The sequence below is a fragment of the Anopheles bellator genome, chromosome 1 (assembly GCF_943735745.2).
Source record: "Anopheles bellator chromosome 1, idAnoBellAS_SP24_06.2, whole genome shotgun sequence".
NCBI lineage: Eukaryota > Metazoa > Arthropoda > Insecta > Diptera > Culicidae > Anopheles > Anopheles bellator.
The window spans coordinates 55,903,371-55,927,705 of record NC_071285.1 but is presented as its reverse complement, the minus strand read 5'-3'; the positions used below and the strand labels follow the sequence as shown (position 1 = coordinate 55,927,705).

Sequence of the window (24,335 nt, the reverse complement as noted above, 5' to 3'; positions counted from 1 at the left end):
TCCTTTGTGTTCGGCACCAATGGCACCGCCGGGGCCGAGTTTGCGCCCCACACCGCCGATCGCTGGCTGCCGATTGGTGATCCGGAGCGAAAGTTTAAAATCTACTCCGCATACTTTGATCCGCGGCTAGAGGTGGTCGGTAAGTAGCGCACTTCGAAGCCGAAGCTGCGGATGGCATATCAAAGTAGACTTACTTTTTGTGACCATCGCTTCGCAGAATCGTACCTCGTTCCGGATGGATATCTGCCGTTTGGCAGTGTGCGCGTGTTTGCCATTCTGCCGCTCCAAATCCGCAAGTCGGATGTATTCTGCAACTTCAGGTATGTGGTGTGTCCGCTAAGCGACGGCGGTAATTGCCCAAGAAGCCGATAAAACACATCGCGCACCCTTCCGATAGATCCGATAACACGTATCAGGCGCAGCACCGGGCCGATCAAGTAGTGCCCGTTCACGAACACTGGGACATGGAGTACGCCGCGAGCTACGTGATTTGCAAGCTTGCCGGAAGTGTGAGCAAACGGGAGGCGCGCCTACCGGATGAGGTGGCCCTAAGCTATCTGCCCGAGCCGAGCATGCGCGAAGCGACCGCCTTCGTTCGGATACAGTGAGACCGGGTTTTTGGGGGTTTCGCGTTTGGGATGAGTTTTCTAACGCCAAACTCGGATCCACAGGTACTCCCGCCCGGATATGCTCTTCCGATCGTCGCCGGCCCAATCGCTGGCCGTTTGTGTTGGACCGCTGCACCACAACTTTGGGTACGCACTGCGCATGGTGGAGTTCTTCGAATACTACCGTCTGAACGGCGCGGAACGGTTCTACGTTTACAACAAATCAGCTACCCCCGAGGCGAATGCCGTGCTCGAGCACTATCAAGCCGCGGGCCTGGTGGAGGTGTTGGATTGGCATTTTGATGGCAAGTTGACGACGGGCCCCGCGGTGGTCGACATATCAGGATCATCGCCCAGTTTTTTGTAACGGATTTCGTTCCACATAGGGTACCAGTTTGAGCAGGATCTACGCTACGAGGCCATCTTCGTGGCGCTGAACGAGTGCTTCTACCGTGCCACCGTCACCGGTGGTTTCCGCTACACCGCTATCGTCGACTTTGACGAGTTGCTGTTCCCGGCGGGCGAGGGAGATGATAACGAAACGCTGCTCGAGTACCTAGAGTCGAAAGACCGGTACGACGTGCACTCGTTCAACTTTCAAGGTGTATTTTTCTACGACATTTACCGGCCCGATTACGCGACCGTACCGCGCTGGGCAAACAATAGTTACCTGTACACGCAGGTCCGTACCGTGCGGACCAAAAACCCGCTGCTGCATCACAACCGCAGCAAGTACGTGATGAAGGGACGCAATGTGCTCGAGGCCGGCAACCACTTCGTCTGGCACGCAGTCCGAGGTAAGTGACCAACGCATATGGTGCTGGGCAATTTTAAATATTATCACACTGCGTCCTCCCGTAGATACCCACGAGTATCCGGTGCCGGAAAGCGAAGGACTGCTGCTGCACTACCGTGACGGCAACCTGGGGTACGACTACGAGGTACACGTCATAGATGATCGCGTCCGGAGGCGCTTCGGTCAGCAGCTTTGGCGCACGGTCAACGAGCGCTGCGGGCTCATATTCCCCGGCCCAGACGACCACGGTCTGTGCCCGGTGGGCGAAGACTACAATAAATCGTGGTAACCACCACCACGGTATAGGAAGTCGCACCGTTTAGTTCGATAGGTCAGATTACTCTTTACTCGTATAAATTAGTTATCGCTTAGTTTGCTAAATCGGAGGAGGAAGATTGGCCCTTATAGTATAGTTCCGTATAGCGCTCCTAATGATCCCCACACAGGGTATTCCAAACGCTTGGCCGCTGCTGGTGATGGTGATGGGGAGAACCTGAGATTTGCGTTGTGTGTCCGTGTTCCGTTCGCCGTTGTCGCATGGTTAAGCCATCATGGTCATCGTGAGTTGCCCGGTGCCCCGAGCTCTCTACACGGTCCGAGCACTCCTGGTTGGTTCCAACTCGAGGCCTGGCTCACTGGACTTGGCCACGGTACTGCTGCTCGGTTCCGGTGCACTACCGGCGTGTGCCGCATCGCCCCCATCGCCTATGGCCGCCGTCGACGGTATTCGGTTACTGCCGTCCGCCTCGTTATCGGCGTCGTCCCGGTCCATCAGATAGCTCGTGTCGCCTACATACGTCGGTCGCGCCGGCCGTCCACCATAGGCAGTGCTAGCAGAGGGGAAAGTAACGAGGCCCTGCTTTTAATGGTTAGGAATTTGGGCCAGTTCTAACGCTACGGGGAAAGGAAACTACAGAAGCATCAAGCCACTAGTATACCGGTCGGGCGTTCTGGGGTCGTTTGCTGTCTCCGATGCCTCCTCGTCGTTGCTGCTGGGTTAACTTAGAATAACGCAGTTGAGACGTATGGCGTCGGAACATTGAAACACTTCCTATCGTATAACCTGCACCGGAAATGGTTCAGGCTGTCCAGGGGTGTTGGGGTATGCTAGTGAGGTCGGGTGCTATTGGTGGATTGCTGCCGCATAATTCTACTGTTTCTTTTAGGGTCGTATGGTGTGTATGTGTGGAAAAGGGTGCAATTCATCCCATCCCTGAATGTTAACCTGCGAGAACCTTCATAAGGTTGGACCGATATAATGATACTTCCTAATGGGGGTGTATAATACAAGATACCCACACTGTGCAGGTTTTGTACAACGAAGCGAAGGGCACTCACCTCTGCTGCCGATGATCTGTTTCTCGGTTCGGGTGTTCGGACCCTCGATTACCGCCGTATTCGTTCGTCGGGCTACCGGCACCACCGGGATGGTGTCCTGGTCGGGAGTCCTTGTTACCACCGTACTGACCTCCGGCACTTGCTGCGCCTCCGTAATGGTGGTTCTGATCGGTGCTGATCGGCCCTGTGCCACCACCACCTAAGTAGTTCCAGGTTCCGGGGGCCGACGAAGGCCGCTGACCGCCGTAGGGTGCCGATCCACCACTACCGTGGTGGTAGCCATTTTGTGGTGCTGGCGACTGCTCCGGGTATCGATTGCGGCAGCCGTTCGAATCGGTTGGCTGCTGGCTGTAGTCCGGTCGATCGGGACTGTGTGGCTGCTGCTCCGGTCGGTATCCTGCGTGGCTACCTTCACTGGCACCGTAGCCAGTATGGATAGATGATGCCGCCGGTGCCGTTTGGGAGTGGTAGGATGGATGGCCGTATGCGGATGAGGGTGACGATGATGATGATGATGATGGGGAGGAAGAGGTGGTGGGACGACTTGCAAAATAATAACCACGTCCAGAATTATCAAAACCAGATACTCCTCTGCGGACCGGGGTGAGGACGAGGACGAGTATTAAAACGTTGCTCAGTACCTTGCTGCTGCGGCCACGCGATGAACACAAATGGCGATGGCGGTGTGGTTAGGGTGCGGAGTTCCAGTACAAAGCCGTGAATGGTATTAGTTCTCAAAGCAGTGTGTGAACTACAGTAGTGCGTTAAGTAGTGCTGCAATCTGCGCGGTGCACGGTGCTACGGTTCCAACAGACGGCCTGACCATTCTCCAGTAGCAAGCGAAGAGTCAACGGTGGTTGTACAAAAGTCCTTCGCTTTAGTCAATGTTCTAGACGATCGTCAATTCCCTATAGTCGTCCGTCAGAGATAGATGATCGATGCCACGAGATAATTTGCCGTTGTCTTCCGATTATTACGCGCCCCGGCAATCAGCCCGGAATTGGATTACATTCTCTTCTCACACAGCAACGGGAAAGGGTGGTTTATAAAACTGCTCTGTCTAGTTCTAGTAAACATGTCCTTCGGAGCCTCCCGCTGATGATAGTGAGTTATTTATGATGCACTTGAGACGGAACACTGGTGCTCGGGGTTACGGGGTGGTTTTCCTTGTGCTTGTGCGCCACAAACACACCATCTCGGCCATCTCGATGGATGCCCGGAATGCAAGTGTACAGACCTGTCTGTGGGTTTCCACAGTAATAATCCAATCTTCATCAAATCTCACTCTCCGTATGCGCTCCACTTGGAAACACGGTTGTTCTTTATTTGCGGTTTAAGGACCTAGGTAACTTTCTGGTTTCGTTGTAGCCGTTGCTGTTGGTGGTGGTAGATGCTTTGTGGGGTTTTACTGTTTTTTTTTCGACACAACTAAAGCAAAGCATTTCTCGGTAGCTAGTAGCAAGGAGTTAATGGGCATTGGGGGATCACATGCGAAAGAAAGCCTGTTTTAGCGCCAACGTTAAAGCTGCTATTTACATCTATTAGCGGGGCTGGGCCTGCACCGGCCCGCCCTTACAGAGGTGGTGTAGTATACAAGCGTAGGAAGCGTAGAGCTCGATTAGGGATTTAAAGCAAGCGTTAATGTTAAAACGATTGCTGCATGCTGCTGGGGCCTCAGCGGGACCGATTACGGTCCAGTTCGGTTCAGCAAACACAACGGTCGCTTTTTAGTAGTAGTAAGAGTAGTGGTTGTAAGGAGGACCATAGTAGTACCTGTACGTTTCGTCCCACGGCCGGAAGTTCTTCTGGTCGTAGTAACCTCGGTTGCCCATGCGATCGTCGTAGTGGCCGTAGCGATCTAACCGAAAGGTACGACAGTGCGAAAGAGAGAGAAAATAACACTGTAGTAACAACGCTCTCTTTTTGTCCTCCTTTTCAGGGTTTACCTCGATTGTTCATATTGTAGCCACTGCTGGCTCCACCCCGCTGCATCATGTAGTACTCGTACTGGGGATCCAAGTTGTCGTAGCCGTTACCCCGGTAACCGTAGCCGCGCATCATCATGTCCGGATAGTATGGCATCTTGCTGCTGCTGCCGCCATCCGGGTATCCGTATCCGGCTCTCATCGCCATTCCCGGGTATCCACCGTAACCGCGGTCATCCGGACGGTGCATGTAACGATCGTAGTCGTAGCTGGACGACCGACATTAGCTGTGTAAACCTGTGTGCTTCCTTCTGCCGCCTGTTAGCGCGCGTCCACTTACCCGCCCATGTACGCCGGTGGCTGTCGGTGGCTAGCCGGCGATTGATAGTTCGGCTCGTACCCTTCCGGGCGGTAGTACCAGTTGCGATCGTCCAGAATCGAACCCATCCCGCTGTAGAACCCGGTAACACCGGTTGCTGTCGGTCGGCCGTAGCCCACGGTACGCATGTCCCGTTCGTAGCCCGGTCCACAGTTCGAGCAGCGCCCCCGGGCACCGGCACCGTACTCATCCCGGGCGCTCCGGTACAGGCTTCCGAAGGACAGGGGCTCCGACGACGCCGGCAAAGAGGGGGAGCCACCGATCAGCTTCCCGGCCGCCGTCGTCACGGTACTTTCACCGGCCAGATTGGCACGAGCCGATTGCGCCACCAGCAGCGCTAATATCCAGGCGACCAACCGAATCTACAGAAGGCGAGCCGCGCCGCGGTCGTTCATAAAAAAAGTGAAAATGATGTATGCGCGACTACAATATGCTCCCTGTCTCGCGTGCTATGCTCTAATCGGGCAAATTAAATGTCCTCCCCGCAACCACACTGTTCCTCCTATTGTCCACTGACAGACAGACCGCGTGACGCTCTGCCCGTAGCAGTAGCAGCATCAGTGGCGCGCTGTGTGTTTGGCAATCAAAAGTGGATCTTTGCATGGGTAATAAAGCGTAACATTGCGCGCCGGGGAGCAGCAGCAAGTGGCAAAAAACTAGGTGGCCGCCACCTGTCTGAGCCACCAGGAAAAAGCCTATTACGAGCTCGGGAGTACAACCCGGGCTAGGCCCTAGTTTTGGCCAGTGCCAGCTATTAGGTGTCAGGCATAGTTGAGAACGTCCATTTTGGGGCGATTGTTTTTTTGGACCAAAACCCCGAGGTTGTGAAATCACGTATTGTACGATGAATAGAACTGGCCCGCGGTACATCGAACACACCGAATTTTGACCCCATTAAGGTTTTCGGTAACTATGCAAATCAGCCCCCGACTGACCTTGCTCGTTATGTCACGCAGTAAAAACTTCACGCTTCTTCCTTTTAGAGTAACACCCAGCAATGGGGGGCTTTTGCGTGGTTTACCAGGCTATTAAATTGGATTGACCAGAAGATGGCTTGGGACTTCCACACCAACGGGAAACACTCAAAAAACCTGTTTCGCACACTGCACACTGCCTGACTTGGAACTAGAACTGACCACACGTGGCTACCACTCAACGCAGACGCAGAAATCACAGCATGATCCAGGAAGCTTACCTGCTGCATGGTGATGGATTAAATTGGAACGGTATCACTACGAAATCGGAAGTAGAACGTTAACCGGATCCCTCTGCCCAGTTTATGTTACAATCACGAACTACTGTCCGATCCGGTACCGGTCCACTGCGTTAATCCTGGCCCGGGGCGTTAGGTGGAGCAGTATTTCGGTTCGCTTCTTTCACAAGCTTTGTCTTGTTCACTTTTACAGCCCAATCCGATTCCTCGTGGCGAGCTTCGTCAACACTGTCTCACTTGCGCACTTCACTCCTTGACTGGCTCCTGGGTGGCTTGGTGCTTGGCGTTTATGAAATCACGGCACGGAGTGAGGGCTCAGCTTCGTTTGGTTGCCCGCTAGCAGAAGAGGTCCATCACAGCCGACGGTTGACGGTGGAATCGAGCTAGAACTTTCGTGGTGGAACCATTTTATATAATAGTTCCCGCTTAATTCGAGCCGTCCACCGGTGGCGCTTTTCCGATCGTCGCGTGCCAATTGGGGGCCGGGAGGGGAGCTGCGGGCTTCATTGTTGTCGCTTACACCGTCGCTCTTCGCTAGTGCATTCTCGCGTAGAGTAATCATCACCCGAGACCGAGAGACCCGGCCCGAGGTTGGTGCTGCCGAGAGCATAGTTTTTACACCGGGGAGTGGAGCCCGCGCTCGCCCCCCCCCCCCCCCCTCGCCTGCTCTCTCCCATAATTAGCTTCACACATCGCCCGGCACCAGACCGTGGTGGTCGGGAAATAGTTCATCGGCATTGTGCCGTCCCGGGGTGTTGCCAGATTTTGGGTGGTGGAATGCGGATAACAACTACGGCTGGACCGGGAGGAGGTAATATTGTCACAAGTTCAGCGCCGGGTTCTGCGCATAGACGCGTGAAAACTAACACGACGAAGGCGTCCCGCGTCGCGGTGGAATTAGGGACCAGGCGTACACCCGACCAGCAACATTAGCATTTTCCGTCTCTCTGTACGGTGGGCTGTTGATTTCGCATGACGCTCAGACTCCCCAGTTTTGTCTCCCCTTGTGTGCCGAGGGCACCGGGAACAGCGTAGGGAACGGAGTCCGCGTGCGTGGGTTTGTACCGGAGGCGGAAGTTCAGCGAAGCGCAGCGGATCTGCGTTGCGGTTGTTGAACTGAGAGCTCTGATCCCGGGTTTTCCGGGCTTCCGGGCGGATTGGATTGTTGCGTTTGTCATATTTCATATGCCGATTCGGTGCAGATATCATAAATCGGTTGTTTCTGGACCCCTGATGCCAAGATGGCGGGTAGTAAATGGATGATGGGCCTATGGGGCCCGGGATGGGCGGTTGTTCACTGTTGTCGCAAAAGCCCATCATTTTCTTTTTGGTAGACCCTAAGGTTAATGATAGGTTCCGTCGTGACAAACACAAATTAGGACGATAAAAAGTGCTTCAAGGTAGTGTTCCAAAATCGAAGTCATAACCCAGCGTAACTGGTAGCGATATATATTGGGAATTTGTGGACATTTAAAATTTTCTATATTATTCGGCCATAGGTATATATACAAAAGAGAGTCGTGTTAGTTATTTACTTTATATACATTTTATTTTATATATATTTAATTTATTACTCAAGTACGGCTGATCCGATTTCGCTAAAAATTGGTGGGGAAGTTATCGCGTCCGACCGGGTTCCCTTGAAGTCACTATAAAACATAGTAACAAAAACGCTCCCGTTGATAGAGCAGTCGGTCACGGGACCACCTCGATGTCCGCCTCGAGCATGGCCCTCTCGGCGCGACGCTGTCTCAGCAAAACGTCAGCGACATCGTGACCTGCAAGCTGTCGAGCACGATCGCCTGTGGGTCTAGTACATCCGCTGCCAGCTGAAGCGGTCCGGCAGGTTCAACTTTGCGCAGTTATTATCGCTAATCACTGCCAAATGCTTTTGCGTTAAGATGAATAAGTTGGTTTACGGGTACAACAATTTAACTTCATAGCATTGCAATTGTGATTAAGTTTCCGCGAAACGTAAAAAAACTGATCACTGAAAAAGTAACGTTTCGTCAACATTCTAGGAGCTGTATTCGATTGATCTAGCAACCTTTGACATCACCGTAAAAGGAGACAGCATTGATCTCAACTTTGCAACCCACTCAAGAAAAGTGTCAGAAGGCATTTAAATCACTCTCTAGCGACTGAAAGGTGTAAGTATACTTCATTCAGTGAAAGAAATTTGATAAATTAACTGTCCTAATTTTGTTGTCTTAACATCTTCGTTCTTGATGTTGTCTTGCCGCACAGGCTGACGGTGAAGGCGCTTGATGGATTCCGAAAAGCGGTTTCGGAACCGTTAGAACTATCCGTTTGTGCTGTCTCGTATCTGTCAGATCTTCCAGTCACCACCCCAGTCATCCTTTGTGCGTGCTCAACAATTTAGCAAACAATGAGCCCTTGGCGCACAAACACCGGTGCCTTTAAACCCCCAACCGGCATTGGCACGTGACGCACGCTGGCGTACGACGGGCGACAAGATTAACACCTTGGTTTAACGGGTAGTTTTCGCGAAAGCACCGAAAAGCGAAAACAATTACGCGTGTAATGAATTCTCAGGGCTCCAAACGGGCCGGGGCTGGGCCCGCGGGTGGTTTGCGGTGCGATCCTAGCAGATTGCAGATTAATGTCGCGCATTGCGTTTGCAAGTTCGTCGCCGGCCATCGTTTAAGTCTCTTCGACTGGCGGAGGGCGATGTTTTCGTCCGCGAATGGCGGCCGGCACAGCTCGGACCGAAACCTCAAAATGGCGCTCAGGCCGAGTTCTCAGTACCTTGAAATTGAATGACCCTTGAAAAAAGCGCCACGAGGTGGGTGTATTTGGCTGGGGTGTGATAACCTTCATAAATTTGCGTTCCGTTTCGGTCCGTCCGTCTGCCGGGGGGTCAGTAGCACCACGAGGGGCATGCCGGGGTCCATTAGTAGCTTGTTTCGCATTTAATTTGGTTACAGTAGCAGAACGTAAACAAAGGAATCGCCGCCTGGTTCCGAAACGATGATTTGAATGGTGCCAAAAACCACAATCTGTCGGTGTGGCCCCCCAGCAACAACAATGCTCCGTTCTTGGGTTTCGTTACATGCGTTACAGATATTTTCCGAAGCCCACCGATCGACCAAAAGTGTTTCTAAAACGGTTACAGCGTCAATTAACTTTCAACATTTTGCGCAAAATTTTCTCAATTTTTCCAAAAACCAAAACCAAGCATTCGCGTTTTGTGCTGCAAACTGTGCGCTGTGGTGCTAATTTATTAAATCATAGTTGCCGTTGCCATTTTTTCCGTTGTCAATCCGTTGGTTCTGTCGCGCTTCGCTTTGGGTAGTGATTCCTGCGCCAAATAGGATGCTTACTCAATTGAACGATCTCAATCAGGATCTATAAGACGACTCACCTAGTTCACAATGTTCTTCAGCGCGTCCGTGTCGACCTTCGCCACTTCAGCGGCACTGGTTACGGCGATGACAGCCATCAGGACCGCGGCGACGAAAGTTGAATAGAAGGCCATGTTTTACTGTTCTTCACTTGTTGCTATAGACACACCAAATGTCGGATGAACGGCAGAAGGCTCCCGGGTGTGTATTTATACCTCACCGGGATCGGAGCGACAACAACCCAACGACGTAAAACTATATTTCTCGTTTAATAAATAACAACGCGCATCACGACCGGCCACTCGCTGAGAATCGTTAAAATGATGGTTAAAAAAATGGGTTAAAATCGTTAAAGTGAAATGATGAATCGACCCATTAATACAAGTGTCGAGAGTGTCCAAAGAAGCGTTTTTTTTTCATTTGGTTATAAAATAGAAACGGCTGAATATTTTTCGATGTTCAAACATTTGTTTGAAAGGTTAATTCTTAAAATTTCTAGCTAAAGTACAATTTCGGTTGCAGAGAATTGGGAAATATGAAAAACTTATTTCCAAAGTGGTAGGTCTTAAATCAAACGGTGCAATATTAGAAAAGCTCATTTTAATGAAGCTCACTTCCACCTCGCTGGCTATGTTAATAAGCAGAATAGTCGTCTTTGGGGTTCGGAGAAACCCACACGTCTTGCAAGGAAAACTAGTGCCCCCAACACGAGTGACTGGTACGGATTTTGGGTCTAGCGACATCATCGTCCGCCGTAGACGAAGAAGCCGCCAGAACCATCGAAAATTTACGCTACGCAATGGAGGCTTGTCAGTGCTTTGGCAAAATTGAAGCTGAAAAATTAACCGACATTTAGTTTCAACGGTATGGCGCTTCCTGCCATACAGCGGCAGCCGCAACCGATATTTTGCGCCCTATCTTCGAACAATCAGCAGAAATGATGTTGTGAATTGACCTTCAAAACAGCAAATATTTGACACCATTGAACTAGTATCTATAGGCTGCGGTGAAAGATACATGTTATGTGAACAAACCAGCAACTATTGACGACGTCAAGATCGAAATTCAAATTGCCATTGCCGAGATAGGACCACTGATAGTCGAAAATGTACTCAAAAATAGGTCGCCCGAATGGGCTACTGCCAAGCCAATTGTGGTGGACATTTTACCAAAATGGTTTTTCATTTAAAAAAACATTTAAGAATTAACCTTTCAAATAAATGTTTAAGCATCGAAAAATAGTCACCCGTTTCTGTTATATAACCAACTGAAAAAAGAACGCTTGTTTGGATACGCTGGACGAAAGTAGGGACGCTGTGGAAATGTATTTTTAAAAGTTTCATATTTTGCACATCCCTTTTGCGCCAACCCCAGCTATCGAATTTCGTCTTCCTGTCGGCCAAATGGTTTTCTATTCTAAAATAGCTGTTCCCGGCGCGCGTTGCCAGGGCACATTCCATCCTCAATTCTCGATCATTCGGCGTTTCAGAGGATCGGGCTTCCCGGTGACGTATCCGATAAGCTTTTCTTCCCACTTCCCATTGGAGTTCAATATTTCGCGCAAAGTTTTCTCAATTTTTCCAAAGAAAAAGCCGCGTTCGTGTTTTGTGCTGCGAATTGTGCGCTGTGGTGCTATTTTATTATATCATAGTTGCCGTTGCCATTTTTTCCGTTGTCAATCCGTTGGTTCTGTCGCGCTTCGCTTTGGGATGCTTTGATTCCTGCGCCAAATAGGAAGCTTACTCAATTGAACGATCTCAATCGGGATCTATAGGACGACTCACCTAGGAACCAAGGATCTTCTCCGTGTCGACCGACGCCACTTTAGCGGCACTGGTTACGGCGATGACAGCCATCAGGACCACGGCGACGAAAGTTGAATAGAAGGCCATGTTTTACTGTTCTTCACTTGTTGCTATAGACACACCAAATGTCGGATGAACGGCAGAAGGCGCCCGGGTGTGTATTTATACCTCACCGGGATCGGAGCGACAACAACCCAACGACGTAAAACTATATTTTTCGTTCAATAAATAACAACGCGCATCACGACGCGCCCCTCGCCGAGAATCGTTAAAATGATGGTTAAAATAATGGGTTAAAATCGTTAAAGTGAAATGATGAATCGACCCATTAATACAAGTGTCGAGAGTGTCCAAACAAGCGTTCTTTTTTTCATTTGGTTATAAAACAGAAACAGCTGAATATTTTTCGATGTTCAAACATTTGTTTGAAAGGTTGATTCTTAAAATTTCTGGCTAAAGTACAATTTCGGTTGCAGAAAATTGGGAAATATGAAAAACTTATTTCCAAAGTGGTAGGTCTTATATCAAACAGTGCGACATTTGAAAAGATCATTTTATTGAAGCTCACTTCCACCTCGGCTTTTATATAAATAAGCAGAATTGTCGTCTTTGGAGTTCGGAAAACCCACACGTCTTACAAGGGAAACTAATGCACCCAACACGAGTGACTGGTGCCAAATTTGATCTGGCAGCATCACCGGCCGCCGTATGAATTAACGAAGAAGGAGCCGCTGAAACCGTCGAAGACGTGCCCGAAATACGACCGACGAATGTAGGCTAGTTGCTTCTTTGGCGAAATTGCTGAACTGAAAACATAGCCGACATATGGTTTCAACGGGATGGCGCTTCCTGCCATGCTGCAACAGCCACGATCGGTTGTTTGCGCCGCATCTTCGGACAGCGAATAATCAGCAGAAATGGTGTTGTGAATTGTCCTCCGGGAAGTTTCGATTCGATACCATTAGACTATTATCTATGGGCTGGCGGTGAAAGACAAAGGTTACGCGAACAAACCAATAATAGGACCAGATACAATCGAAAATGTACTCAAAAAAGGTCGACCTAAAATAGGCTCAAAATAGGGATACTGTCAAGCCAATTATGGTGGCCATTTGACCAAAATTGTTTTTCATAAAAAATCAACCTCTTAAATAAAAGGCTAAGCATCGAAAAATATTCAGCCGTTTCTGTTATAAAACCAACTGAAAGAAGGACGCTTCTTAAGGTACCCTGGACGAAAGTAGCGACGTTGTGGAAATGTATTTTTCATAGTTTCATATTTTGCACTTCCCAATTGCGTCAACTCCAGCTATCAAATATATCTTACCGTCCTTCCTGTTTTACTTTTCTATTTTAAACTAGCTGTTCCCGGCGCCCGTTGCCAGGCCACATTTCATCCTCAATTCTCGATCATCCGGCGTTTCAGAGGATCGGGCTTCCCGGTGAGTTACCCGTTAAGCTTTCCTTCCCACTTCCCATTGGAGTTCAATATTTCGCGCAAAGTTTTCTCAATTTTGGCAAAGAAAAAGCCGCGTTCGTGTTTTGTGCTGCAAATTGTGCGCTGTGGTGCTATTTTATTAAATCATAGTTGCCGTAGCCATTTTTTCCGTTGTCAATCCGTTGGTTCTGTCGCGCTTCGCTTTGGGTAGTGGTTCCTGCGCCAAATAGGATGCTTACTTAATCGGACGATCTCAATCGGGATCTATAAGACGACTCACCTAGGAACCAAGGATCTTGTCCGTTTTAACTGACGCCACATCAATGGCACTGGCTACGGCGATGACAGCCATCAGGATCGCGGCGACGAAAGTTGAATAGAAGGCCATGTTTTACTGTTCTTCACTTGTTGCTGTAGACACACCAAATGTCGGATGAACGGCAGAAGGCGCCCGGGTGTGTATTTATACCTCGGAGTGACAACAAACCAACGACATAAAACTATATTTTTCGTTCAATCAACAAACAACTCGCGTCACGACGCGCCACCAGTCGAGAATCATTAAAATGGAGGCCCAGTGATGGATGTAGTATAATTTTTATGACTACTACGACACCTACCTTAGACAGGTCACCACGATGCTTCGTGACATCGCAGTAAACATCGACAAGAAGATGGTCATCACAATGGAAAGTAGGGACGCTGTGGAAATGTATTTTTAATAGTTTCATATTTTGCACCATCTCCATTGCGGCGAGAGGAGTGTAGGAGACGCCGTGGCTCCTGGCCACACGCTACGGGCTATGTACAGTTCGCCCTCTTCATCTAGAGTTTTCTTAGATTTTATGCGTCCAACTGCACGCGGGTTTCTCTTACTAAGTACCTTGTTTCTAACGGCTAACTTTTTGTGTTTGCGTCCAAAGAATGACGGAACCTTGAGCAACTGTTTTTTGCGCAAAACAATCTTCGGAAACCCCTCTCATTGCTATCGAGTTGGGCTTCTTGGCAGCCAAATGGTTTTCTATTCTAAATTGCGGTCCAAGTTTTAATTCTTTCAGGGTCTGATTTTCTCTAGACGCTTCCCCACTCGGTCAGAGGCCATTTTGTCGATTTTTTCCACAAACGGCCATCCATTTCACTTTTCCCTATAGATAATGCGACGCATTACCTACCGGACCGTGACGCGTACGGTAATCACCGGAACGGAGAACACACCGCAGTTATCTCACCGGCGGAGATCGGCATGCATTCCATCCATCGCCGTGGCCCGGGAGCGCCCCCTATTAGCTCACTGAGCACACTAATAATCGTGTGCGTTTGGTTGTGTCCTGCCACCGACACCGGGCCCTCTACGCGATGCTCTACTTTTGCGGCTCCTTAACCGCTTCCGGTCCACTTTTCATTTCTATCTCCGGAACCACATCGGAACGGTAGCGATTGATCGCTAGCGAGCAGCAAGCTCCGAGCCGCCACGCATGGCCACTCCGCAGGTCCGGTGGCTCTGAAGCATTTACTGTTCACCTACTGCTAACCTACACGGCGAACCCGGCTTGACATTAACAGTTAAACCTGTTGATCTCGTTGAATCGTACTGGATTACTCGCGTGCGCTTCCATAATTGTGTAGTATTGGCTGAGTTGGCTTAGTCAAAAAGAAAACAAAAACGAGAAATATTTTATTATTAATCAACATGTGTCACGATCGACACGTATTCGGTTTTTGGAGTTTTGGTCGCTTAATACTATTAAAGAGCAGATACTTGTGCCCCCCCGTCACACAATCAAGGCTAATGGTTGGAAATGTTTTCTTTGGAGGACTCAACACACACTCGGTGTCAGTGTCGAGGCTGCAGCAATTAGCATCCACATTCCGGATGTCCGGAGTTCTATTTACACAATGGCGCATAGCGCTGAATTCCGCTCTCGAATGGGTCACGGGGATGCGCCCGTTGCACTACAGACTAGAAGCACCTGAGGAGCTGTACCGTAAATGGCAATATTAATTTATGTACAAAACATCCCAGACCTATTGCGGTGACCTCCACAAAACCTATGGATAGCGAAACATCTCGCGGAACGCGCTTTGTAGGTACTCTCCACGGAAGAGGGATATGCGTAGCTCCCGGATACCCGACCCAGGGGCCCGATCCTTAAAACGGAACAGGAAGGAGGGTCCTCAGTCGGACCCACTAGAACTCAATCTTCCAAATGCTCTCCTGTTGCTGGACCATAAAGGATCAGGTGGACCGTTTGGTCTCGCTCGCCGCTATCGCGACACCGGCCGGCTCCAGCTTACCACCGGGCGCTTGCCTCCCGCTTGCCTCCCGCTGCGGACTGGCACTTCGACTGGTGCCATTGTTGCGACTTGCGGTGCCATTGCTGTGGTGCTGTGTAGCCCACTGCCCGGCCTTCGCGAAAGACGGCTCGATGGCCGCAATGTCGTCCCGGAACGCCAGGAAGCCGAGCTGCGCGTGGGACGCCTCGTTGAGGGCCCGCGACCGGATGCAGGCCCGGTACTGGTCGAGCGACAGCTTCTGGGAGCCCCCGCCGGTGCACACCTTCGGGTGCCAGATGTGGAAGATGCCCGGATCGGTCGCCCGGATCACCTTGATGTGCGATCGGACGTACTTCCGGTACAGCATCACATCTTCGCCGCCCCAACCGACGATCTCCTCGTCGAAGCCACGGACGCGCAGAAAGTCGGACCGATACTGGCACGTCATACCGTAGCCAAAGTCCCGCCAGAAGCCCGAGTCCTTCGAGATGAGCAACTGGTCCGTCTCCGGCGGTAGCTCCTTGCCCTGCAACGTGTACACCACGTGCGGATTGTACAGACTAAACACCACCGGATAGTACACCTGCGTGCGGGACAAAGCGATTAGATGCGTCAGCGAGTGGCGTGGCCACTCCCGGCGGTACCTTTTTGTTCGGCTTGGCATTCCAGCGGCATCTGTCGAGGAACTTGGCGCTAAACACGATATCCACGTCGCACATGAACAGCAGAATATCGTTGTTCCGGTCCGCCTGGCTGCCCCACACGTTTTCGGCCCCCACACGGAGCGCTTTGGCTGGCGGAAGTGAGTGAGAGAGAGACAGAGCAAATAAGAGAACCTCCGTTCGGGGCCGTTCAACTCGAGAACTAAAGACTTACCCCTGGAAAAGGTTTCGTTGAGCGCAAGCAGCTTCAGGTTGGAGCTTGTCCCACCACTGTTTCTCATGCCAATGACCCGGCTCATGATGGTTCGCGCCTCCGACAGCCCGTCGTCACCGAAGTAAACCACCGTCAGGTGAACGCACTTGTCGTGCTTCAGCGCAATCTTTACGTACTTGTCCATAAAGCTCTGGAACGCCGCGATTCGCCCGGACAGGGGCAGGACGATGTAGATTAGTTCCTTGTCCTGCGGTCGCTGAGGGTACGCATCGAGCTGGACCGTTTGCAACGGCGCAAACGGTCGCATAACGATCAGCTTCGTCGTCCCGTGATGCTGTCCTAGCTGCTGGTTCTCCTTCGCCTTTGCCGGCTCCCGGGTGCGGAAGTACAGTTCGTACTGAGTGCCCGTCGTCGGATCGGTACGATAAATGCCCTCACTGAAGTCGTCCAGGGTGTAGCGCTGTGAGGACGCACTGATATTGCGGTTGAGCGTCTCCAGGGCTTTGGTGAGGGCACCGAGCAGATCTTTCCGCTTGAATCCGATCGGTTTCTCCACCACACGCTTCCCGAGCCCCAGCTCGATCGGGTAGATACGGTTGAAGGTGAAGTGATTGAACGGGATCAGCTCGTACTCGTTGTTTAACGGCTGCCCGTGCAGGATCTCCGCCGACCCAACCTGGCGCCGAATGAACGTGGAACAATCGTGCACCATTTGAGGTGCCGGTGCCGGCACCGTGTTGCTACCGTTCCCCGATGGAACCGCCAACGAAGACGACGACGAGGGCCCCGAGAAAGATCCGTCCACGATTAGCGGCATTCCACCGGTTCCGCTGATACCATTTTTTAGCTGCAAAATCTGCAGCTTTAGCATCTTGATTTCCTCCGTCAGCTTCGCTACCTCCTTGAGGTTTTCTTCTTCGCGTTGCTGCAGCATCTGCAGATAGCCGTTCTCCTGAGCTTGAGCCGGTGGCATGAAGGATTCGATGGCCATCGGCCGAGGATCGCGAACGCCGACGTAATCATCGCCATTCCCTGTACCGCCACCGGAACCGGTGGCAATGGTCGAACTATTTTCCTTTACGGCCAATCCCCCGAGACCGCACCGGGTCAGGGCCAGCAGGGAAATCAGTGTGATCGAGGATATCACCAGAAGAAGCCGCGCCAGTAACTTGGACGACCCGATCATTCGCAACATTCTCGCTGTGGCCGCTGCGGGGTAGCCGAGCGCGAACACGTTTGAGGCTCTGTGGCCGTTTGCACCTGTAATAATGAACAAAAGGGCGATCAAAACATTTCCAGAGGAAGATTGAAACGAACAATTCAAACACAGTTACGCTTTCCGCACTGCGCTGGACGCTTAAACGCGACGCGTTTAAACGCGACGCGACGCGATTGCAGCTTGCTCGAATCGAGCACTGCTTTTGACGTTTCACGCTGAACTGCATTCTCGAGCACCAAAACGAACGGACAGAGCAAATTAGTCATTCCTTCATCGTTCCGATCGCCGCGTAGTTTATTAAAATAATCACGGTGTAATCAAAACCACAACAGGAAACAAGGTACGGCAACCCGATCGAATTGTTTCCGTTAATTAGCTCACAGTAACGCGCCGCATATTTTGCCGATGCATTTTCGGGACCCACCTTTCCGTATTGTGGAAGTGCCGTCTGGGGGCGATGGTGTCAGCCCCAATATGTCTTCCAGCTAAGTTTTGTGTAATTACGAACCTTCTGGGCCCTTCTGGCTCAACCGGCCCAAGTGTTTCGCGAACGTCTTAACCGAAACCCCTCGATCCAGTGGAACCCCGGTGAAAACAGCTGCGAACTCTGACGGAGAACCAAACGGAACAGAAAGTGCAACAAGTGATGAGGTCACACACAATGGTGTCGTTTGTTTTGCCTCATTTTTTCCCCACCTCGGTGTATCGGTATCTCATATCAAAACACCGCAATTCCGGCTGATAACGCAATGCTACTTGGCCATTTATTAGAATGTTGGGCGTTCATCCCGCAAGGACTGTCTTCTCAGACAGGGACGGGAAACCATACGGAACCGATACCACAGCACAGGGCCTGCTGAGGTGGTGGTGTTCCGTCTTCCGGGAGATGCAATGTAAACAAACCGTAACACGATGACGACAGTGCTTCTTTTGTTTCTTTGCAGATAAGCATTTTAAGGCCGGTCTACTAAAACGCACAACATAACAAAATGTCCAACCCAGAAGCAGGAAACTCCAATGGGTAAGTAACACCTTTCCGGTTTCCTAGCGGGCATTTAGTGGGTCGCAATTTCTATTAGGCGTAGCGTACCGGGGAGCCCCCGCGGTGACCGCTTTGGTAGTGTGGCACGAATGGTGTACTTTTCTTGTGGGACTATAAACAACCAGTATCGTAGTACTAATCCGGCTCCGTATGGCACCTTTTTGCTTCCCGTTAACCCCGGTTTTGATTAATCAGTTTTCCTAAATTACCACCTCCGCCAACGGACAGCACGCAGCCGTCGTCGGGTGCCACCGCCAACAACAATGCGAGCAACAATCGGCTGAAGCAAACGCAGGCCCAGGTGGACGAGGTCGTCGGGATAATGCGCGTCAACGTCGAGAAGGTGCTCGAGCGGGACCAGAAGCTCTCGGAGCTGGACCAACGGGCCGATGCGCTGCAGCACGGGGCGTCACAGTTCGAGCAACAGGCCGGCAAGCTGAAGAGAAAACAGTGGTGGGCCAACATGAAGATGATGATCATCATGGGGGTCATCGGAGTTGTACTACTAATAATCATCATTCGTAAGTAGAGCCCGCCGGGGGATGGTTTTGGGCCGCTTCTGACTCCGTCCGTGTGTCGTTTGTCCTGTATCGGACATTGTCTCTTTTTTATGTGCCATTTGTCCGGGTTGTGCTGTAAAAATTTGCTTTAATTTGTTTGTTAGTTCGCTGATAAGGTAAGCTTTACCGGCTTTCTGTCCGGGGAGGATATAATCGCGCTCGGTTCGGAAAAATCAATTCGCACCCAGTTCCCTCAGTGGCGCAAAGGACGATGCTAAAAGACACCACATAAACCTTCATTATTTGACCAGTTCGTTAAAATTTGAACATAATCCCGTGGACTGAACCAGTCTTTTCGTCTCGATGTCATTGCTGACACCCCGCGAGAGCAACACGAATCCCCCCAGAGTGGGGAGTGATTTGAATAATTGACGAACCCGGACGGAGACATAACCCAGACCCGAGCCCCTTTCGAACGGTGTTTCGCACCGTTTCAAATGCACACGTCGCTGTTTCATGGAGAACATTTTCTTTACTTTCTTTCGTTTCAGTTTCCATCATTTATTAAAAACATATAACATTATAACAAAAACGCACACCGTGCCCCGTGTGTGATTGTTCCAATTCAAAGGTTTATTACTTTTCGATGCTTTTATACGTTTTGAACGTGCGCGCCACGTTTTGTACGCTCGACTAGAAGTTTGTGTTCCCCCCCTGGAGAGGGTCCACACAAACCAAATGTGAACCTTCCTTCGTCCAAAAACAGCCACGAAATAGTCGTGGCGCTGCCTTAGGGTCTCCTTGGTACTCTGTATTGCAGTAAGAGAAGCAATTTCACCGACTACACCCAACACGCACCGTGCAAACCCTATTGTTTTAGATTACTCTACGCACATTCTATCGTCCGTAAAGACGCGGTTCAAGTGGTTAGAACGCCAGAAAATAGTTAAGCGACCACCGTAACCGGGGGTCCGTTTATCCCCCCTTAGCCCTGGGTCTTCCGGATCGTTGGTAGAGGAACACACGCAACACAATGCCGTGTTGGCCTAATTCACATTATCAATGTTTAAATGTTTATGTCATTGTTACATCGGTGAGCGATAGAATAATAATACTTGCAATTTATACAACGCAACAAAACACGTCCTTATTGAATATACAATCGTTCATTAAACATTAGTGGCGCGTGTTGCAGGATTGGGGGTTGGAGGCCATGCGGTTAAGCTTCATTGGAATACGGAATCCGAAAATCGTCGACAAGCGAGGATTAGCTTAAGGAAAGCGTTTTGTATATATCTATCCATCGTCATCACCATCCATTGTTGTGACACATTTATTCGTATCAACGCGGGAATCATTATTGCGCCACGGTCCCACCCGGCCCGCATTTATCTTCAACGATTGTCCTAAGAGCCTATCCACATGACCGATTGGATTAGCGGGTTTTTCATCTCCCCCACCGGGTGGTTGATGTGTTCGTTGATCCATATTTATTACGTGCGCCTCCGCTGGCTAGGGGTGGGTTCTTGCCGCCAGCGAAGAGGTGTACCTGCTTCCCTATGAATACTCTAATGGCAAACCGCTTCACTGTTCTTTGCTTCTTTCCCGCGCACGCAGTGTGGCTCGTGCCGGGATCATCGTCTAGCCCTGAACCGGCACCCGCCGTCACGGAGGCCCCACACACCGACGCAACGGAACCGCCGCTCTGAACGCTCTTGTGTGGTGGAATTTAAAGATCAATGGCGCACGATAAAACGACAAATTGCAATCGGAACTGTCGCGTTCTCTTGAATGTTGGTACAACGTAAAACATTAATATAATATCTTCCCGCTGCCAGGGAACCAGAAACCCGGCTCGTAAAATCGACAACAGTGTGAGTTAAAAGATAAATCAAACATAAGAGGATTATGAATTGGTCAAAAAGGAAGTGTTTTTAACTGCTTGAGTTCATCCGAAATCGTGTATCGAAAATCTTAGTTCGTCTCCACTTTTTCGCTACAAAAATACGTTTCACTGAAATGCCGGTTAGTCAGCTGGGTCTCGGATTCCATTTTTATGCTTCATCTGTAGGTCGACGCGAAGCCCGAGATACCACCCTCAGGGGCTTGCGGCTCGCCGTTTGTTAAGTCGCCACAATCTGGCACCACTTTCATTTCACCAGCAAGCGCACTGCACCAGTGGACTCGTCCTCGGTGACAAAGGACATTTAAGCTTTACCCGTTTATTGCGGAGAGGCCAGCGTGCCACTTCTTACGGGGCGTGCTTCTACACGGCGTTCCTACGATTTTCCCGGTAATAGTTTCAGCCTTCCGGCACGCTGCGCACAGTAAATTGTGCTCCGGCACAGATTGTAGGTGTAAGCTGATGGTGATGGTACACGGAACGCCATTTTGGGCAGAACAATCAAAAACCACTCACTCACGCACGGCGCAGCACGCGGCCTTCCATTAGCGTTTAATTGTGGGCAGCCCTTTGTCTGCACCTTCTGATGGGCCAGAGGAAACTTTAAGCACCCCGCATTAATATTCCCGACCCGTGTGGCCGACCTCTCTCACACGATGCTTTATTGGCCCATAGAACGTATCTATCTAAACACACACGTGTGCATATGGCCGTTCGAGGGAACTTAGATTGTTGATGCTGCTTTCGGAAAACATGGAACGTGTCCTAGACGCAGAACACATCCCATCGGCCGGTCCGTCCTCCTCCGGCTCTGCGGCGCTACGCGCTGTCGTCTTCGCTTTATCGAGTACAATTTACTTTAATCGCAAACGTTTTTCTTTAGCTCCGGGTCGGAAACGGGGAGGAAACGGCTCCGAAACGCCACGAACGTGCTCGAGCAAAAAGCATACCCTTGTAGGGGGCGCCCATATTTTTCCTTCACGTTCGCAACAAGATCACGGAATATACGGAGCGGCAACATCCGCCGACCCGTGTGGCGCTGCTGTTGATCCGAGAAGTTTGGAGTAGCATGTTCTTCAATAAACAAGACTCGCCCCGCCCGTTGCCGGGCCTTACCGGGCCTTGCTGGCGCTGCGGATGGACGTTTCACTTGGATTTTTCTCACACTCAAGTGAGGCCGTGAAGCAAAATAGACCCTGGCACCAGCAAATGCTGCATCACGGACGGGTTTTGTAACACCGTTTTGCAGTGTGCAGTGGTGGTGGCAGTACTGCATCGTCAATGAAGTGGAGACGATTCGACCGAGGGGCCCTCGGGGCTTCTCCGTAAGATAATTTCCACCACTCGTAAGAAGCACGGAGCGCTAAATTGAGTGAAGTGCGCCATCGCTGCAACTCATTTCAAGCAACACAGCACACTTTTCTCGAAGTGCTCTTACGATAAGCGATAAAAACAACCCGCAATTCGTCCTAAATTAAACCCCGCGCTGTCGCAAGAATGGTGAACCATTACGACGGTGTTTGACCGAACTGATGGAGACGCATGGTGGGTTGCTAAATCTCGCCACTTGCCGTTTCCGGCTTCAATTAAAAAGTTAGAATTAAAAGAGTACTTACCTAGTCCTGTTGCGGGTGAATCTCTATATGCGAACCAGAGGCAGTGTCTGTTCCATACTTCGCGTAGCAATCGCGATCTGGAATCGGAAGGGGTAGGATGATAGTCACTGTGCACCTTAATAACTTGCCATCACTTTGAGCTACATTAGTAACTTGGCAGCAGCTTCATGAATTTACACTCATCACTGGTCAATCAATTATTAGTATTCATTTGACTTCAGGAGAGAAATCAGAATCATTAGGCATCGATTGGATTGCACATTTTTAACAATGGACAACATTTAAGAAAACATAAAGCACCGAAAATTATAGAAAATCTTAATAACAGATATTTTTTTCATTCCCTTTCCACGTGCCCCAAAATTAAAAAATTACAAATTGCGATTAACATTGGTCTCCGGATAGAGCGTTTCCGTGTATCATGAACCTAACGTTTTCCATTCTAATCAGGACACCGTCAGCGTTGAAACCCGCCATAAACGAGTGCTGATAAAACACCTTTTCCACAGAAAGTTACTACATCTCCATTGGAAACGATCGCATTTTGTACTTTGTTTTTGAAGCAAACACGAAATTTCGCCGGAAAAGGAGGCGGTGCAAAAACAGGGCCCTAAGTTTTTACGACTCCCAGCCAACTCATATGCTATCTACATTTATTCATGGGCTCATGTGTAGGCATCGTGTTCTTTTTTATTATTATTTTATTACCACTTCCGGGTGGAACCGTTGCCACCCGCCGGGAGGACCACAGAACAAAGAATTCGTGAGCCACCCGTCGCCGTTATAGGCCGGCCGGAAAGGCGAAGAAATCAAAATTAGGGACCAAATCGAATTAGGGACCTTACGAGTTCCGGCCCCAGGACTCTCGCTCTCTCTCTTGCGAGAGCCGTAGAGTCCACCGTTTGATTTTGTGGCTCGGTCGGTCCATAAAAATAATCAAACTTTTCATCGCCAGCTTGGGAAACCGAGTCGAATGGTAGAGATAAACCATCATGCGTCTCCCGGCATCAATGGATACGTAGTACGCCACACGGAACGGTTACTGCGGAAACGGATAATGATCGAGCGGGCTATATTTATCCCCGTAGCCCGAGAGCAGGATTTTAATCGCCCACCCTGTGCCTGTGCCGGAGGTCAATTCGGAGCCGCACCGAGTCACCGCTCGGAAGCAACTGTCGAATGAAAAGTTTAATTACTAACAGCCTCTCTCCACTCACTGCAGCAGTTCCCGCGGTCGTTACATCCAGTGTACGTCCAGCGGCCAGAAGACCCGGGCGACATATGGTGTTCGGGGCAAAAGTTTGTTTGCGTAAAACTTTACTTGCATTTGTCACTTCGGCACACTGCGGCATTCACGGTATACTGCGGTGCCATCAGCCCAACTACCAAAGCCAACTATGTGAAGTTTTGAACCAAACCGAACCGGAAGGAAGTTTCCGATCCCATCTGATTTGCACTGCCCGCGAACGGCCGGCATGTAATATTTGGACCCCCGATATCCTTTTCACACCTTCAGGCACGGGCACACACCAAACAAGACAAAACACAGACGCGTGCGCGCGGAACACATTCACACGGTTTAGTAACAAGGAACCATTCAACACTTTCTCGCTCCTACCTGAAGCAGCGCTCTGGCCCTGTCCCTGTCTTTGCCACAGGAATGTCGCGCGCGCGTTGCTAAATCATTGCATAGCACCACGCGGCGCTACCCAAAGGCCCAAAGGAACGAGTATTCAATCAATATTTTACACACTCCACAGTAGAATGCCACGTTGGTACCATTCGGAAGTTCGTTCACGCTCTTAGCCGCGGCGGGGTCATGGACTGTAGTGAGCCTTCGTGGAAGACGCCAGTAGACTAGTGACAAACTTGAATCAGAAAATAAATTTTGCCCTTTACAGCCTGCTTAGATCGATGAGCACGGCAAGCTCCAGTACTGCGGACCAATCACAAACTCCAATCCTGCGTACCTGCAACAACGCTCGAAAGGCAACCAACGTTCGAATGACGGAAGGACTCAAACACTCCCGAAGCACAA

General features: G+C 50.4%; 4 protein-coding genes across 6 annotated transcripts; 2 read left to right on the top strand and 2 right to left on the bottom strand.

Moving 5' to 3' along the window:
- Positions 1–3: 3 nt before the first annotated feature.
- On the top strand, positions 4–1,693 carry LOC131215915 (uncharacterized; the record flags this gene model as incomplete). Its single annotated transcript, XM_058210310.1, has 6 exons — positions 4–139; positions 218–320; positions 398–604; positions 672–913; positions 995–1,405; positions 1,470–1,693. Coding segments are annotated over 6 exons (1,323 nt in total), but the record flags the coding sequence as incomplete, so codon positions are not given.
- Positions 1,694–1,990: 297 nt separating this feature from the next.
- On the bottom strand, positions 1,991–6,250 carry LOC131215913 (probable ATP-dependent RNA helicase ddx17). The gene is made up of 6 exons (XM_058210309.1): positions 6,242–6,250; positions 5,008–5,408; positions 4,689–4,936; positions 4,516–4,600; positions 2,743–3,333; positions 1,991–2,234 (listed from the first exon to the last, which is right to left on the bottom strand). Exons 1-6 carry the CDS (start codon positions 6,248–6,250, stop codon positions 1,991–1,993), a joined length of 1,578 nt encoding a protein of 525 aa, XP_058066292.1.
- Positions 6,251–15,103: 8,853 nt separating this feature from the next.
- Positions 15,104–22,331, bottom strand: LOC131215912 (chondroitin sulfate N-acetylgalactosaminyltransferase 1). The gene is made up of 4 exons (XM_058210308.1): positions 22,298–22,331; positions 16,018–17,277; positions 15,786–15,934; positions 15,104–15,724 (listed from the first exon to the last, which is right to left on the bottom strand). The coding sequence occupies exons 2-4, from the start codon at positions 17,210–17,212 to the stop codon at positions 15,104–15,106; spliced, it is 1,965 nt and encodes a 654-aa protein (XP_058066291.1). The 5' UTR covers positions 17,213–17,277; positions 22,298–22,331.
- LOC131205208 (synaptobrevin) lies at positions 17,456–20,669 on the top strand. Of its 3 annotated transcripts, none has more exons than XM_058198428.1 (4): positions 17,456–17,576; positions 18,181–18,257; positions 18,507–18,799; positions 20,396–20,669. In XM_058198428.1, the coding sequence occupies exons 2-4, from the start codon at positions 18,226–18,228 to the stop codon at positions 20,485–20,487; spliced, it is 417 nt and encodes a 138-aa protein (XP_058054411.1). In that variant the 5' UTR covers positions 17,456–17,576; positions 18,181–18,225; the 3' UTR covers positions 20,488–20,669. The 3 variants fall into 3 exon arrangements, with proteins under 3 accessions (XP_058054411.1, XP_058053603.1, XP_058055224.1); XM_058197620.1 differs by having other exon boundaries at positions 18,474–18,799; XM_058199241.1 differs by lacking the exon at positions 20,396–20,669 and adding an exon at positions 19,330–20,358 and having other exon boundaries at positions 18,474–18,799.
- Positions 22,332–24,335: the final 2,004 nt, after the last annotated feature.